The sequence below is a fragment of the Armigeres subalbatus genome, chromosome 3 (assembly GCF_024139115.2).
Source record: "Armigeres subalbatus isolate Guangzhou_Male chromosome 3, GZ_Asu_2, whole genome shotgun sequence".
In the NCBI taxonomy this organism is placed as follows: Eukaryota; Metazoa; Arthropoda; class Insecta; order Diptera; family Culicidae; genus Armigeres; species Armigeres subalbatus.
In genome coordinates this window covers 414,495,562-414,512,736 of record NC_085141.1, presented here as the reverse complement: position 1 = coordinate 414,512,736, position 17,175 = coordinate 414,495,562, and the positions used below count along the sequence as shown (strand labels likewise).

Here is a 17,175-nt window from a genome sequence, read left to right as displayed (position 1 = left end):
CCATCGTAATCGATGAAATCATTTACCGCTCAAGCAACCCACCACCATAGAGTAATCGAACGACCTAGACCCAGATGATAATACTGCTTTACCAACGCAACAGCGCTCTACCATGTAGGGTGAACTGAATGACCTGGTCGTACGCTCCCACTCATCAACGTCAACAACACCAAATTGTTAAATGTTAACAAGTTCAACTCTAACGGTAGCCGACCAAACAGTGCAGAAGTTCGAAAACCAAAACAAACCAATATCGGGCGGATGCGGACCAAGATCTACATAGAACATGAAGTTCAGGCAATGCCTCAAACCTCGATAACTCATCTCTAACGTGAAATCTGTGTTGTTATACTTGGTTATACTTAAGACTTGGGGCGTATTAGCAGAGTTGACATAGATTTGTATTCATCCACCGATGTCTACGTTTTACAACTCGAGTCAGGTGGCCTGACAACTGGATCCCAAAATTGAGTTCCATCGACGAAGTCAACGAAATCTGATATCAACAGCAAGTCCACAGTGTGAATGAACGTAGTCTGGCCACACACTACGTAAGAGCGGATACGAAATCTACAAGCAAGCGCTGGACATATATGTGAGGACATAAACGGGAACCTTCTTACGAACTAGCGTGAGGTGATCCAAAGGTGGCGGCAGCACTACAAAGAACACCCGAACGGCGATGTGACAGACGAAGATGGCGGTATGGTGATGGACCTGGGAGAGAACGCGCGCGAGACATAATTTTACCGGCTCCGGATCTCCAGGAAATCCAGGAGGAGATTGGAGGGCTGAAGAACAACAAAGCCCCTGGGGTTGACCAACACCCAGGAGAGCTATTTAAACACGATGGTGAGGCACTGGCTAGAGCCCTGCACTGGGTCATCACCAAGATTTGGGAGGAGGAAGTTTTGCCGCAGGAGTGGATGGAAAGTGTCGTGTGTCCCATATACAAAAGGGCTATAAGCTGGATTGTAAGTACAGGCCGCCTACAAGGTACTCTCTCAAATTTTATGCTGTCGACTAGCACCAATTGCAAGGGAGTTCGTGGGGCAGTACCAGGCGGGTTTTATGGGCGTACGCTCCACCACGGACCAGGTGTTCGCCATTCGCCAAGTACTGCAGAAATGCCGCGAATACAACGTTCCCGCACATCATCTATTCATCGACTTCAAAGCCGCATATGATACAATCGATCGGGACCAGCCATGGAAGCAAATGCACGAACACGGATTTCTGAATAAACTGACACGGATGATCAAAGCAACGATGGATCGGGTTATGTGCGCAGTTCGAGTTTCTGGGACATTCTCGAGTCCTTTCAAAACCCGCAGAGGGTTACGGCAATGTGATGGTCTTTCGTGTCTGCTATTCAACATCGCTTTGGAAGGAGTAATACGAAGAGCAGGGATTAACAGGAGTGGTACAATTTTCAATAAGTCCGTCCAGCTATTTGGCTTCGCCGATGACATAGATATTATGGCACGTAACTTTGAGAAGATGGAGAATCTACAAAACGCTCATTAGACCGGTAGTCATCTACGGACACGAGACCTGGACGATGCTCGTGGAGGACCAACGCGCACTTGGAGTTTTCGAAAGGAAATCTATGTACCATCTATGCTGGGGTGCAGATGGCGGACGGTACGTGGAGGAGGCGAATAAATCACGAGTTGCATGAGCTGCTGGGAGAACCATCCATCGTTCAAACCGCGAAAATCGAACGACTGCGGTGGGCCGGGCACGTAGCCAGAGTGTCGGACAGTGACCCAGTGAAAATGGTTCTCGACAACGAACGATCCGATCCGTGGGTGTATTGTATAACTTTGAATAGCTATTTTTACAAAGTTATATGACAGATTTGTTTTAGAACTTGTTTGGAAGAATGTTTTATTTTTCATAAAACTGCAGTCATGGCAACTTAGAAGGCAAGGTTGTTTTCAGTGTATCGTACCTTTGCTTTGGAGTAACATTCCAAAATTCCAACGTAGCATTCCAATAATTTTAGGTACATGGGCGGACATGCTGATAGCACGTGCTCCACCGGTTCTACTTCAGACTTCACCTATGTATTGCGTATACCCCGGGAGGTCTGCAATTCCAAACATATACACGAAATTCATAAAACAGCCATATACAGACAACACATCTGAAATTTCAAAAGTACATCTGACCATTGCTCCTACTGATTCAATCATTTTGAGTTTCATACTTGACTTCAACAAAAGCTCCGAGCTCCTATTCTAGCAGTGCTTTAAAATGTTGGTGTTATTGATTCAACAGTTAACAGTGCATCAGCAAAACCAGCACTTTACCAAAAAGAAAAAAAATCTACAGAAATAAGTTCCAGAATTTTTTTATTTATATTAAGTTCATGCTAATTTCACTACTGGATAAATATGGTACAAATATTCATAATGATTGCTTTCTTCAAACATTGTTTGCTATCATTTTCAACTAAAATTAAAAATATTCCATGCAAGAATTGCATTTTGGATTTTTTTTTTCGTTTCCGTGTTATTTTTTTATCCCTCCCCCCTCGTACCTTCCATAACATAAATTTAATATTTGTATCGGCCTTATTACCTTTCCCTTTTCACTTCCTATTTCTCACCTCTCACAATGAGAAGTGAGAATGAAAAGGTGAAAAGGTTAATAGTGAGGAGTATGAGATGAGACGTAAGCAGTGAAAAATAAAAATTCATTTAACACTCTTTATTTATTTTTTCTTTCCTCTTACTTCTCCCACTTGTCATTTCTCACTTCTTATGGAGATAATGAGAAATAATGAATAAGAAGTGAAACTTCTCACTTTTCACTCCTCATTTTGTACTTCTCACTTCGTACTCAATTTTCGCAATGAGAAAATGCATGAAAACTGAAAAGATAGAGGTAGAGGTGGTGAGAAGTGAGAAGTGAGAAAAGAGAGAAATTGAATCAACAATTTGACGCCACAATATGAGGCTTCATTTCTCCATCCTCGATTGCGCCACGCTAAACTAAAATAAAAAATCACAGAAAAAAAGTTTAAAAAAAACCGCCTTCTAGTGCCTGCCAAGTCGAAAGCGCACACCATTTTTGCAGGGTTGCTGACCGGCATTCTTGCTACATGCCCTGCCTATCGTACCCTTCCGGCTTTAGCTGTCTTCTGGATACTGAATCCTTCTTGCACATCGGCAAAGATGGCCCTAAGCACCCGTCTTGCCAAATGCCAATACATCGAGGGCTTCCAAGTCCTCTTCGAACGTGGTCCGTAGAGGACGGTCTGTTTGTGCAAAGCAAGTATTAGTATATGTCTCCAAATCAATAAATATGTATTTGTATGTGTATAGTTTTAGACAAATAAATCAGTTGATAACTCAGCCTTGCCATGGCGAGATGGCACCGTACGTTGTCCTATTTTTATTTATTTAATCACACAACGGTAAATGGGTCCTGCCCGTGCGCGAACACGGTCTTATGAGCATTTTGTACATGACACATTTGGTGCGGGTGTGAATATTTCCTTGGCTTCGTATTTCACGAATAACATTATTATCATCCGTTGGCAAGGATCCAAGTTAGAAAAATTCATCGACCACCTCGAAAGTATCCCCATCTATCGTAACACTGATTCCCAGGCGAGCCCTGTCGCGCTAGTTAGTAAATCTACATTTATCGCTCTGATTGTAAAAGAGACGCACATCGGCTTCTCCTGCTGAACCTTCTAAATATTCGTAATTCCTCGGCACTACTCATCACTTGGGTTTTTCAGTCGAATAATTTATTCAAAAATTAAATTAACTTTGAAAGTTTATTTGATAGCCTTTCTAAATGCAGATGCATGATAACACCGATGCGACCATAATTTTCTATTTTCAATTACTGCCCTTATTTATATCTCTCTCTTACGTTAGTTCACGCCTCGAAACGACTCCCACTGAACGACTACAGTTCCGCATTGTAAATTAATGTTCCCAGTTCCAACGGGTACTAAATTGCCACAACTACTGGTTCTTTGTTACTTCCCATTAAACCCAAGTTATGTTCTGACGTAAGGCTCCAATTCCCCCTGTCGCATAAATAAATTCACATACAGGTCCCCCCACACACATGGCAGACGGGTGAAACTATCGTAGAAAATCAAATTGCAGACTGGTCTTTGCGGGAATCTTCACGACCCGAAGAACGAGGTAGGCTTCAATACTAGAATTCTTTGGGCAACATTGTGTAAAAATGTGTAGGAATTAAATAATCTCCTTCCTGGTGCCCCATCGGGCTGACATAACTTCTGCAGTGGAGAAGAACAAACCTAGATCAGAATGCGGTGAAAAATGAGTCTCCCAGCCGGTCGTTCCTCCGATGCTGATGCAGCCATAAAGCCACCAATCTAGCAAGGCGCTCAACCCTTCGGGGGTAAAAATCGATTACAGCAGCAACACCATCCCGAAAGCTATCCATTCTGATCTGCGACACAAAAGACCCGGCTACTGTTACGAAACTGCAGTACTCCAATAAATTAAAACAGGAAAAATCTCATCCTTGTCTGTGTGCCTTCCATCCGTCTTTCGCCGCCGACCCATGGATCCGGCTTTAATAGCACCATAGCTCTTGACTTTTACGCCGTACGGGTGAAAATTAAACCTCTCCACGACGGGTTTTCCGACATTTTCCAACCCAACGAATATGCAATCCTCTTCGGATGGAGAACCTCTCAAACCTAGCGACCTATAAATATCATACCTATTCCGAAGGCAAGGCCGGATTCAAACCCGACCTTCGAAAAAAAAAAACAGCATGAAAAGAAAATCCCAATATGTTCAAGCATCAAAGCAAATACGACAAAGCCTCAACATTCCAACGTAAACCGGGATATAAAAAGAGACGTCCTTGAGCCGCGTCGTCGGCCGACCTACCTGTGTTGGGGCGCCATTGGAGCATAAAAAATTGCACCCGTGCCGTCTAACAATGGTATGGATTTATTCGAGCCCGTGCTAAGCGAATCTTGCGGATATGTCGTGACCCGTTTTTTTTTTCAGTTTCAGTAATATGCTTGCCTGTATCTTATGAAGATTTTCTTTCCTCCAAGGTAGTACATTTCCTTCTTTAAGCTGCTCACAATAATCGATTTTTTGCTCATTGCTCAACGGTGTCTACTCGGATCGCATGAAGCTGACCGTGTTTTCCACTCGATCGAACAGGTGCCACGTATCGTGCCCAAGCATTGTCCTCCGGTCCGGAACGAGCCAACAAAACGGGAAGCAACACACTAAGATGGGTATGTCAGCGGCGATGCCAAAAATAAGCAGCTTTTCAACGAAAACTAATCCACTTTTAGAACCGAAACGCAGTTAATCACAGAATAGAATGCCCAAACGTTTCGTGGAAGGTTACCGAACCGAACAGATGCTTTCGGGGGGAGACAATTTTTATTTTGCTTTTGCCATCCCAGTCTGGTTGGTAACTGCGTGGGCGTGTGGCGCATGGAGTGGAGGAGACTCGAAATATATGTTCATTGGGAATGATCAGTCAACTGTAATGCTGATTGGATGTCTGTTGATTGGGGAAAATTGGGATCATTATCATAGCGTTCTGTTGCGTTCGTTTTTTTCTGGATTGTAATTTTCTTTCATCTTGTGTTTTCTCCCGTGTTTTCATCATGGTCATCATTTCCGGGTTGGTCCCAAATAATGGTTCATTCTACTTGACATATAAAACCTCGGCGTGTATTGCAATATTGCCTTGGTTCGAAGCAAAAACAAGTTTAAGCTATACAGAGTAAAATTTAGTTTATGTGAACATTACATTTAACATACTTTGTAAATGTATTGCAGCGCGCCATACAATCTTTCCAAGCTCTACCAAAGTGCATATTCACACATTTTGATTGCAGCCGAATGGTGGACGGTAGATCCCATCTGGTATCATGTCAAATGATTTACCTTGCTGATGATGTGTTTTGATGCCCTCCTCCCAAACGGATATTTTCGCAAATTGTGAGATTGTTTTTTTAGTCATCTGCAAAATATCAAGCAATAGGTAGGGGGAAAGACGGCTTTGGCAGGTTTTGTTCTATTATTGGCAGGGGGTTTTTGTCGACCAAATTTTATGAAATTTGGCTACAATATTCTTTGATATGCAAAGAATGTTTATTCCATATTTGAGCCTAGTCAGTCATAAAAAAACCCCTGCCAATAATAGAACAAAACATGACAAAGCCGTCATTCCCCCTATAACGATTTTATTAAACGAATGCATTTGGTGACTTTTTATTAATTCACTAATAGAACAAAAGTTTGCCTATTCTGCCGTTGTGCTGCTTAGAGTGATTTAAACATTACAGGAAGAAGTGTGCTGCAAAAGAGCAGTAGGGGCACTATTGCCCTTCTGATATCAGCTAGAGTGAGAAGGTACATCTCGAGCGTCTGAGCACCAGGAGGTGCGGCTTAAACAGCGTCTGCCTGGTATTTAGCGGCTGATTAACGGAACGCTGTATCGCGTCAGATATATCTAATGTGGCAGCCCTACCAACGCGATGTAGGTAACGCGACCCCGGAGAAAGATGAAAAAAAAACATTATTTTTGGAAACTGACTCGGCAACGAAATAAGGACTATGATTGGAAATTCGGTACCTGGAATGCCAGAATCCTAAATGGACCTGGACGTGTGAGCCTTCTGGTCGTGAACTACAGAAAATTTGGAGTGAACGTAACCACTATACGCGAAGTTCGGTGATAACATCTTCTACAGCGGGGGCGAAAAATTAGAAGGAGTTGGTTTCAGAGTGATGGGCAAGCAGATTAAGCGAGTAATGAGGTAGAAACCTACTAGCAAACGGATCTGTGTGTTGATGATACGGAGCGAATTCTTCAATTACAGCCTGAATAAAAACTACGCACCGGCAAACGATAAATCCGATTTCTTAAAGGACATGTTTTATGAATGTCTGGATAAAGCCTGTGGACAGTGTCCAAGGCTTGGAGTGAGAATAGTTATCGGAAACGCTAGGGCTCAGGTCGGTAAAGCGGACTTTTAGTTTTTCCGTTTCATAACCGGTAAGGAGATCCTTCACTCCACTAACAATGACAACGGCCTACGGCTAGTAAATTTCGCTGCTGTCAGAGGGATGGCCATCAGTAGCACCTACTTCACACAGAAAAATATCCGCACACCTAAAACCAATGGTGAAACTTGCAACCAGATGGACAATGTTTTGGTAGATCGGCGCCATTTCTCGGATGTTATCGCTGTGCGGACATTCAGAGGTCCGAACATTGACTCTGATCACTACCTCGTTGACAGTAAAATTTGATCAAGATTGTTAACTGTATCGAATAAAAGATCACAACAAACGATGCGTTACTATAGCCAACGATTGTCGGTGGAAGAAGTATCGGCCGAATGCCACAAGAAGCTTGACGGATGGATAAGCGCAATCAACGTTAGCGACAGCATCAACGATCTATGGAAGTCGATTCATGGGGCGGTGAGCACAACAGCACGAGAAGTGATAGGCACTGCACAAAGGTGACCCAGGTTGGGTTTTTTCGATTTGGAGTGTAAGAGATTGACAGATGAGTAGAATGTTGTAAGAAGACGGATGTTGGTACCGAGTACCCGGTTGAATAGAAATCAGTACAAAGAAACAAGAGCAACCGCAAAATGAACATACCGCAGGAAAGACAATCAGAGAAAAATGGAGCACAACGATATGCAGAGGTTTACGAGACTGTCAATGGTGTGCAGGAGAACAGTTTTTCTCCCGTCATGTGCAATGACCAAGGAGGGAGTATGCTGACAGATAAAGCAGAAGTGGCTGCCTGGTGGAAGCAGCATTTTGAGACATTGCTGAACAGTGGAAGTAAACAGAGCAAACATTAGCAACGATGGATAATCTAGTGTGAGGTTAAAAAGCTATTAAAGAGATGGACAACAATAAGGCTGCGGAGAAGTGTGATTTGGCCGAAATCCATTCGGCTGAAAGCAATTTGGCCGAACGCCACTAGACCGAACAAACCATTACTCCGAAGCCCATCTGGCCGAATGATCATTTGGCCGAAATGTTCGGACTACTAGCGGCCGGACAAGTTATTTAGCCGAATACGACATTTGGCCGAACAAGTCATTTGGCCGAACAAGACATTCGGCCGAATATGTTATTCGGCCAAATAGGTCATTTGACGTCTCACTTCTCAATCATCATTTCTCACTTCTCACTGCAAAAGTGAGAAATAATAAGTTAGAAATGATGAGTGAAGTGAGAAGTGAGACTTCTCACTTTTCACAGGGAGAAGTGAGAAATAATTATTGAAAAGTGAGTTACGTCTCTTACGTAAAGTTACGTCTCACTTCTCACTCCTCATTCCTCACTTCTCACTGTGAAAAGTTAGAAGTGCGACGTGAGTAGTGAGACGTCTCACTTCTAAAAACTCTCTCCGCAAAACTCACATTTTATAGTGAGAAGTGAGAAATTATTAGTGAGAAGTGAGTAGTAAGACTGGAAAAAAATTAGCTCGATACTCATTGCTACAAGAGACCGAGGAATCCTCTGCATCTCGATGAGCGCACTGGGAAGGAAATCTTTTGGAAATCACCTTGGTTAGCGACTAATTATTTCTTTTGAACGACGCCATATTCATGATGGTACAAAGACAAAAATGCAATATGTGTCCAACTTATTTCATTGATTTGGTACCTCAATCTTCGCGACGACTTAACACGCACTGTACTTGCTCGATGGCTGCTGCAAACTATAGAAGATCACGCTTGTGTCGCGGATGATATGGACATTGTTGATCGAACATTTGAAAAGATGACACAGCCCTTCTGATTCGTGAAGCAACGAAAGATGGACTGGTGATGAATGCGTCGAAGACAAAGTAGGGTAAGACGGTATAATGCGCCCCATCTGGCCAAAACGCCCCCTTTGATTTCTAGAAAACTATAACTAACTAAGGGTCAAAATCAGTTGGTACCAATAAATATTTGTAAAACCATCATACTATGTGAATGTGGAAGTATTTTTGTATTACATCATGAAAATATTGGCAAAATACAAAAAGTGACAGTTTTGATGTAACTTTTCATGTTTGTTTGCTCAACATTCTGGAGCGACGCTAGCATACTGTCCGAAAAACTTGCACTGGAACACTCAGTTGGGGAAAAAAATAATTTTCTCAGTGGTTAATATGATATGAAATTGCTTCCATCTTCAAAAATTTTACGTTTTTCAAAAATATGTTCCACTGGTCATCTACCTTGGATCCTTACCAATTGCTGATAATAATGTTAGTCATGAACTACGAAGGCATCATCTGTGGAAGTCGAGCCTACTACAGCTCCAAAAGAAACTGCAGCAAAAAAAGATTTACATTCGCGTTGAATTGGTGATTCAGTGTTTTCTATTTAGATGTAAGCTAAATAAATTAAATGTGTTGGAGATCTGTCTTCGTAGTATAGTTTTCCCAGTCCCAATAATGTTTTCGTGAGCAAATTGAAAGTTTTTTAAAAGAAACTCCTCCAGGAATTAATTTGGTAAGTCATCCAGTAATCTAGACATACTATCGGAAATAATTTCCGTATTTTATATCCATGTGATCCTTAGGATATTTCGTAAGCAATTCTTCCGACCATTCCTTCAAAAATTCACCAAAGAATTCTTTTAGAAATTTCTTCGGAAATTTATCCAATAATTCCAACCAAAAATCCAGGACAAAATTTTAGGAATTTACAAACGAACTCCAAAATGATGTTTCAAAAAAAAAAAATTCCTGGAAGCATTTTTTTGGCATTCTTTGATTTCTCTTTTGGACATTCCTCCGAAAATCCCCTCGCAAAATCTTCGGGAACTTGTATCGGAAATAAATTCAAAAAATATTTCCTACAAAAATTTCTTAGGAAATACTTACCCAGCCAGTTTGTTGCGTCCGCAATATTATCGATATAATGTTCCCAATTCAACGCCCAATACTGTAAGCGAACGTGCATCAGCGACAGGGAACAGCGATCCCTTTTCCACTTGACAGCAGCGGAATTGCGCGCGAACCAAAAATCTACCTCCGAGTCTACACGCAAAAGGATGCGCGCCAAGCAGAAATTCTACCTCCGAAACAACGCGCAAGGGAATGTGTGGAGAGGCAGCAAGTAAAATCGAAGGAGGGAGAAATCCTCACATTATAAAACTGCTGTGCCAACGAGCACCGGCGTCCAGTATTTTTCCAAAAGTGAAGTGATCCACACAAAGTAATAAGACTGTAATAAATGTTCAATTAGTATTTAAAGTACAACGAATTGTTTTAACGAACCCGACCCGTAACGAAGAGAAAATTCCTCCCTACACTGAGCCGCAAGAGATACAGCATTCAGTTTTCCACCGACATACAGTCCACCCAAATTTGAATTCGATCCCGAACATTGGTCCTACGATCCGGATTGTGGTTATTGAGTGCTGTCCCGAAGGTGTAAGGAGAATTTGCCATCCGAACAAGAGTACAGAGCCGACTAAACAGTGAAGAAAAGTGCGCGAAAGAAGACGAAAAAACGTCCTTCTCGGAAGATCAAGTGTAAAAAGTACATTCCATAATGCCGTTAGAACGAAGCCCAACGAAAAACAGAAACGACGAACATCCAGAAAATTCTAGAGTGAAAATGCAAAAGGCAGAGCCCAATGAGAATAATCTCGAAGACAATGAAGTGGAAATTGCCGTTGACGCTGAAACGATGTTGCGAATCAAATCATTGTCACGCCAACGACACCATGTGCTCAACAAAGTGTTTCGGATTCAAGAAGCTTTGGACCGCCGGCTTGGATTACCAGAGCTAGATGGGCTGTTATGTAACTTGCAGTCCGCCTACACCGAATTTTCAAGTTTCCACAGCCAAATTGTAGCCATCATTCCTGATGACTTAATGGAACAAGAAGAAGCCGTGTATGTAAGATTTGAAACTCTATATAACATTACGTTTGCCGGAGTGAAACAACGCATCATGGATCGACAGGCGAATCCAGCACCGCAAGTCGTGATACACCAGCAGCCTCTTAAAGCACCAATTCCGACTTTTGATGGTGACTACACGAACTGGCCAAAGTTCAAGGCTATGTTTCAAGACGTCATATCACTTTCTCGTGATTCGGATGCAGTGAAGTTGTACCACCTAGATAAGGCGCTAGTCGGAGCAGCTGCTGGAGTACTGGACGCGAAAACGTTGAATGAAGGAAACTACGCACAAGCTTGGAGGATTTTAAACGACAGGTACGAAAATAAGCGCATGATAGTGGAGACGCACATCCGTGGTCTCTTATCGTTGAAGAAAATGGCAGCCAAATCTAGCAAAGAACTACAACTTCTGGTCGACGAATGTACGAAGCACGTTGAAAGTTTAGAATACCAAGGTCAGCCGCTATCAGGGGTATCTGAGCTGATGGTTGTGTATCTGCTAACAGCTGCACTAGACGACTCGACAAGGTTGCAGTGGGAGCAGTCTTTGGCCCCTACTACCGAACTGCCAACGTATAAAGATACGGTGGATTTCCTGAAATCGCAAAGCAAAGTGTTGGAAAGATGGGAAGCCGCCCGATCATTAACGACAACGAAGACAATCTCTGTACCCAAGCAATTTACTACGAAGCCGAAATCAATCAGCCAGCAGACACACGCAATAGCAGCTCCAACCCAGGAACCGAAAGATAAGTGCGATTTTTGCGGCGGTTTTCACCTGAATTACCAATGTAATAAGCTAAACGCACTACCCGCCAACGAACGAATCGAGAAGGTAAAAGCAGCAGGTATATGTTTCAACTGCCTCCGTAAAGGTCATCGATCGAAGAACTGTCCGTCCCTCAAAACATGCCGAAAGTGTCAACGGCGGCACCATACTCAACTACACGACGACACCGCCTCATCGACCGTGGAACCCAGAGACAACGTAGATTCTGTTGTTCCCAACATTGCAGCGAAGTCAACCAGCGAAATAGTTCCTTCCATGCCGAACCAGAACCGAAAAAGCGAGCCATCAACTAGTTGCTCATGTCAGCAAATGCAATCGCCGAAGACAGTTTTGTTGCTTACTGCGGTCATATTGGTAAGCGACAAAAATGGACAAAAACTGCAATGTCGCGTGCTCCTAGACAGCGGTTCACAGGTGAATTTCATCAGCGAGAAGTTTGCCAACATCCTTGACATCCGAAGAGAACCCGCAAAAGTACCAATCGCTGGCGTTAACAACATCCGAACAGTGGCTCGTGATAAAATCGATGTGAGCGTCCAATCTCGTTGCAGCGATTTCCACGCCAGGCTACAGTGTTTGGTGATTCCGAAAGTAACAGGTGCTATTCCATCGAAGACCATCGACATTTCCACCTGGAACATTCCTGCGGGCATTCAACTGGCCGATCCAACATTCTTCCGGTCCGATAGCATCGATATGTTAATTGGAGCTGAATTATTCTTCAAGATATTAAAACCAGGACAACTAACCATTGATGATAATCTGCCAGAGCTCCATGAATCACATTTTGGGTGGCTATTAGCAGGAGCCATTCAAACTGACCCATCATCCGAAGTCATTCAGTACACGCAAGTTGCATCCATTGAAAATGTTGCTGATTCTATTCACAAGTTCTGGGAGCTTGAAGAATTGCCGACTGCTACGACGATGTCATCCGAAGAGCAACAGTGCGAGGACCATTTTGTTTCAACGTATCATCGAGAACCAAACGGAAGGTTTGTGGTACGACTACCAATGAACGCTAATGTTAACGAACTGGAGAACTGCCGCTCATTAGCATTGAAACGCTTCTACATGTTGGAGAACCGACTACAACGAAACCCCGATCTGAAAAAACAATACGTGAATTTCATCCAAGAGTATCAGGACCTCGGCCACTGCCGAGAGATAAGCGAATCCGACAACACAAGCGAGAAGGCTTACTATCTCCCGCATCATGCAGTTCTCCGGCCGAGCAGCTCAACAACCAAGTGCAGAGTAGTATTTGATGCAAGTGCTAAAGCATCCGAATGCCACTTTTCCCTCAACGACGTTTTACTGGTGGGACCGGTGGTGCAAAGTGAACTCTACGACATTCTTCTGCGATCCCGAATGCACAGATACGTTTTCTCGGCGGACATTTCGAAAATGTACCGCCAAATCCGTATGCACCACAACGACACTCGGTTCCTTCGAATATTCTGGAGAGATGAACCGAAGAAACCAATGAAGGTTCTGGAGTTGACTACCGTCACTTACGGAACTGCATCTGCACCATTCCAAGCAACAAGGTGCTTGACACAACTAGCCGCTGATGAACGTCAAGATTATCCCATGGCAGCAAACATCGTAGCAAAGGATTGCTATGTTGACGACATCCTATCCGGTACCAATACGCTAGAAGATGCCATTGAATCGCAACGTCAATTAAAATGCATGCTCGAAAAGGGTGGTTTTCCAATCCACAAATGGTGCTCCAATTCGCCAGAGTTCTTGCATCAAATTCCTGAGACAGAAAGGGAACAAACGAAAAACATCGAGGACAACGACATCAACCAAGTAATTAAAGTTCTTGGTTTACTGTGGGATCCTTCATCAGATGAATTGTTACCAGCTGGAATTCCAAGTACCACCAAGGATGACAACCGATCTACGACGAAAAGGACAATTTACTCCGAAGTTGCTAAACTATTCGATCCACTTGGATTGTTCGCCCCTACCATCGTTATCGCTAAACTGCTTGTACAGCAACTCTGGCGAACTCAAAAGGCATGGGACGAACCTGTTGACGACGATACCAAAAAACAATGGACCAAGCTAAAGCAGTCGCTACCTTTGCTGAAGGATTTTCCTATACCACGCCAAGTCACTATCAACGATGCTGTTATCTTCGAGCTACACGGTTTCTCGGATGCTTCAAACGTGGCGTATGGAGCGTGCATCTATATCCGCAGTATCCAACCAGATGGTTCTGCCATATCACGATTGCTGACCAGCAAATCCAAAGTAGCACCGTTGCGTGACGTTTCCATCCCACGCAAGGAGTTATGTGCAGCACTTCTTCTGGCTCGTTTGCTAGAAAGAGTACAAACGACAATTGAAACGAAATTCCACCGAGTGATGTTATGGTCTGACAGTGAAATTGTTCTGGCATGGCTGAAAAAGCATCCTGGCCAACTGGAAGTATTTGTACGAAATCGAGTCGCCGAAATCCAACGTCTCACCGAAGGTCATCCATGGAACTACATTAGATCATCGATTAATCCAGCAGATATCGTTTCACGGGGTCAATCGCCCGTGGATTTGATCACCAGCGGTCTTTGGTGGGATGGTCCTCCATTCCTATCAGAGCCAAATTTTGACATCGAAACACCAGCAGAAATTTGTGACAATGAACTACCAGAGTTGAAGCCTACTGTGATAGTGACGACGGTTTCTTTCGGAGAGCAGTACCCCGAACTGACAAGATACAGCTGTTTTCGCAAATTGCAACGAGTCATCGCATGGGTTCTGCGCTTCAAAAACAACGCCTGCAAAAAGACTTTGGATCGGAATCTACAACGATACTTGAGCATCAATGAGCTTCGTCAGTCGTTACTGGTAATCATACGAGTCGTACAGCATGTGGAGCTGAGCGATGAGATTCGCCGAATAGAATCGAACGTCATGTGCAAACGTCTACGAGATCTGCATCCGGTTTACGACGGCGACATACTTCGAGTGGGCGGTAGGCTCACACAATCACGACTTCCTGATTCAGCAAAGCATCAAATCATTCTTCCGAATAAAAATCCTGTCATCGAGTTGTTCATTCGAGCAGTCCACAAAGAACATTTGCATGTAGGACCTGCAGGGCTGTTATCAGCACTACGTCAACGGTTTTGGTTGCTCAATGCACGTTCAACAGTACGCAAGATAACCAGGTCGTGTGTGAAGTGCTTCCGAACAAATCCATCTGATGTTTCCCAGCTTATGGGGGAATTGCCAAAACAGCGTGTAACACCATCGTTCCCGTTCAGCGTCACTGGCGTCGACTACGCTGGTCCGATGTTGGTGAAACAAGGATTGTATCGTCCGAAGGTAGTCAAATCATACATCGCAGTATTCGTTTGCATGTCCACTAAGGCCGTGCACCTGGAGTTGGTGTCGGACTTGACAACCGATGCGTTTATAGCAGCGCTACAACGTTTTGTCAGCCGTCGGGGAGCTGTGTCAGAAATGCATTCCGATAATGCTACCAATTTTCATGGGGCTCAGCATGAGCTTCATCATCTTTATGAGCTTTTTCAGAAGGAACATGAAGTAGATCGAATCGTCCAATACTGCCAATCGAAGGAGATGGAGTGGCAGTTCATTCCTCCAGATGCACCAGAGTTCGGCGGCTTATGGGAAGCCGCCGTCAAAAGCACGAAGTACCACCTAAAAAGAGTAATAGGAAATGTTACACTGACTTTCGAAGAAATGGTCACGATACTGTGTGAGATAGAGGCTATACTCAATTCTCGCCCACTATTTGCCGTTTACAACGACCCCGCCGATCCTGAAGTAATCACGCCGTCCCATTTTCTAATCGGTCGTCCGATGACGGCTATTCCGGAGCCAACCTACAATGATGTAAACATCAACCGTTTGACTCGATGGCAGCACATTCAACTAGTCCGTGAGCATTTCTGGAGGGCGTGGTCCAGAGATTATTTGGCTAGCTTGCAGCCTAGGAAGAAAAACAGAATGGAAATCAACAACGTTCGGCCAGGTATGATAGTACTTCTCCATGACAAAAATCAACCACCGCTCCAATGGAAGCTTGGTCGTGTGACAGCCGTATATCCTGGTCCAGACAACTTGGTAAGAGCTGTTGACATCTTCAGTGAAGGATCAACGTTCAGACGAGCCATCACAAAATTGTCAATTCTGCCTATCGAAGATAACCAAAGCCAACTAGATGAGAACACGAGTAGCAATGATGAACCGGTGGTTCGCCGGGGGTAGTATGTTGCGTCCGCAATATTATCGATATAATGTTCCCAATTCAACGCCCAATACTGTAAGCGAACGTGCATCAGCGACAGGGAACAGCGATCCCTTTTCCACTTGACAGCAGCGGAATTGCGCGCGAACCAAAAATCTACCTCCGAGTCTACACGCAAAAGGATGCGCGCCAAGCAGAAATTCTACCTCCGAAACAACGCGCAAAGGAAGGTGTGGAGAGGCAGCAAGTAAAATCGAAGGAGGGAGAAATCCTCACATTATAAAACTGCTGTGCCAACGAGCACCGGCGTCCAGTATTTTTCCAAAAGTGAAGTGATCCACACAAAGTAATAAGACTGTAATAAATGTTCAATTAGTATTTAAAGTACAACGAATTGTTTTAACGAACCCGACCCGTAACGAAGAGAAAATTCCTCCCTACACTGAGCCGCAAGAGATACAGCATTCAGTTTTCCACCGACATACAGTCCACCCAAATTTGAATTCGATCCCGAACACAGTTGGTTATAGCAAAATTATATCACAATTATATCAATATGTGTCGCAAATAACAATATCTGCAATAACTTTGTTATAAATTTTCTGTCCTAGATAAAGAAAAGAAAAATTCTTGACTGTCACAACAAAATTATAACAAAATGTGACATGACGAATAGCAATATTTGTAACACAACTAGTGATAACTTTGTTCTTTTCAATAACACAATGTGTAATAATTCTACGTATTTTTCTTCACTTTTCATGTAACACATCGAGTTATATATTTGTTCCATTGAAAAATTTTCAGTAATATTTTTATTAAAACTAGAAGAACTTGTGTTACAGTTTTTGTTATTTTAACTACTACATTTGTTGCACAAAAGTTTCTGTGACCCATATGCAACCGAATTGAGTCACGTATGAGTTGCTGCAACCAGATCGGTCTGGATTGTACTGCTAGAGTAATGGTGCTTGTTTTATTTATTTATTATTATTATTCGCCAACAGGCTTGTCAATGCCCCAATGATGTTATGGGTGGGGAAAATACAATAGTAAAAGAACATACAAATTGTCAAGTCAAGGTAACATAAATTAATGTAGTTAATTAGCTTGATCATTTAAAAAACAATAAGAACCTTTCGGAACAAATGGATATCGAACAATGGGGAAACTCGATTAAATATCCGCTGCAATCCGCCTTATGCTCCTTCCAGACCATAATTTGTACGATGATGTCTTG

At 43.2% G+C, this 17,175-nt stretch overlaps 2 protein-coding genes across 2 annotated transcripts in view; both read left to right on the top strand.

Annotated features, from left to right (window-relative positions):
• LOC134227213 (toll-like receptor 6) overlaps nucleotides 1-17,175 on the top strand; it is a 290,118-nt gene that overhangs the window by 117,036 nt on the left and 155,907 nt on the right. The window lies entirely within an intron of this gene.
• LOC134223085 (uncharacterized) overlaps nucleotides 10,562-17,175 on the top strand; it is a 106,022-nt gene continuing 99,408 nt past the window's right edge. The window contains exon 1 of the mRNA XM_062702220.1: nucleotides 10,562-15,954. Within this exon, the coding sequence (XP_062558204.1) occupies nucleotides 10,562-15,954 (5,393 nt within the window). The remainder of the gene's footprint in view (nucleotides 15,955-17,175) is intronic.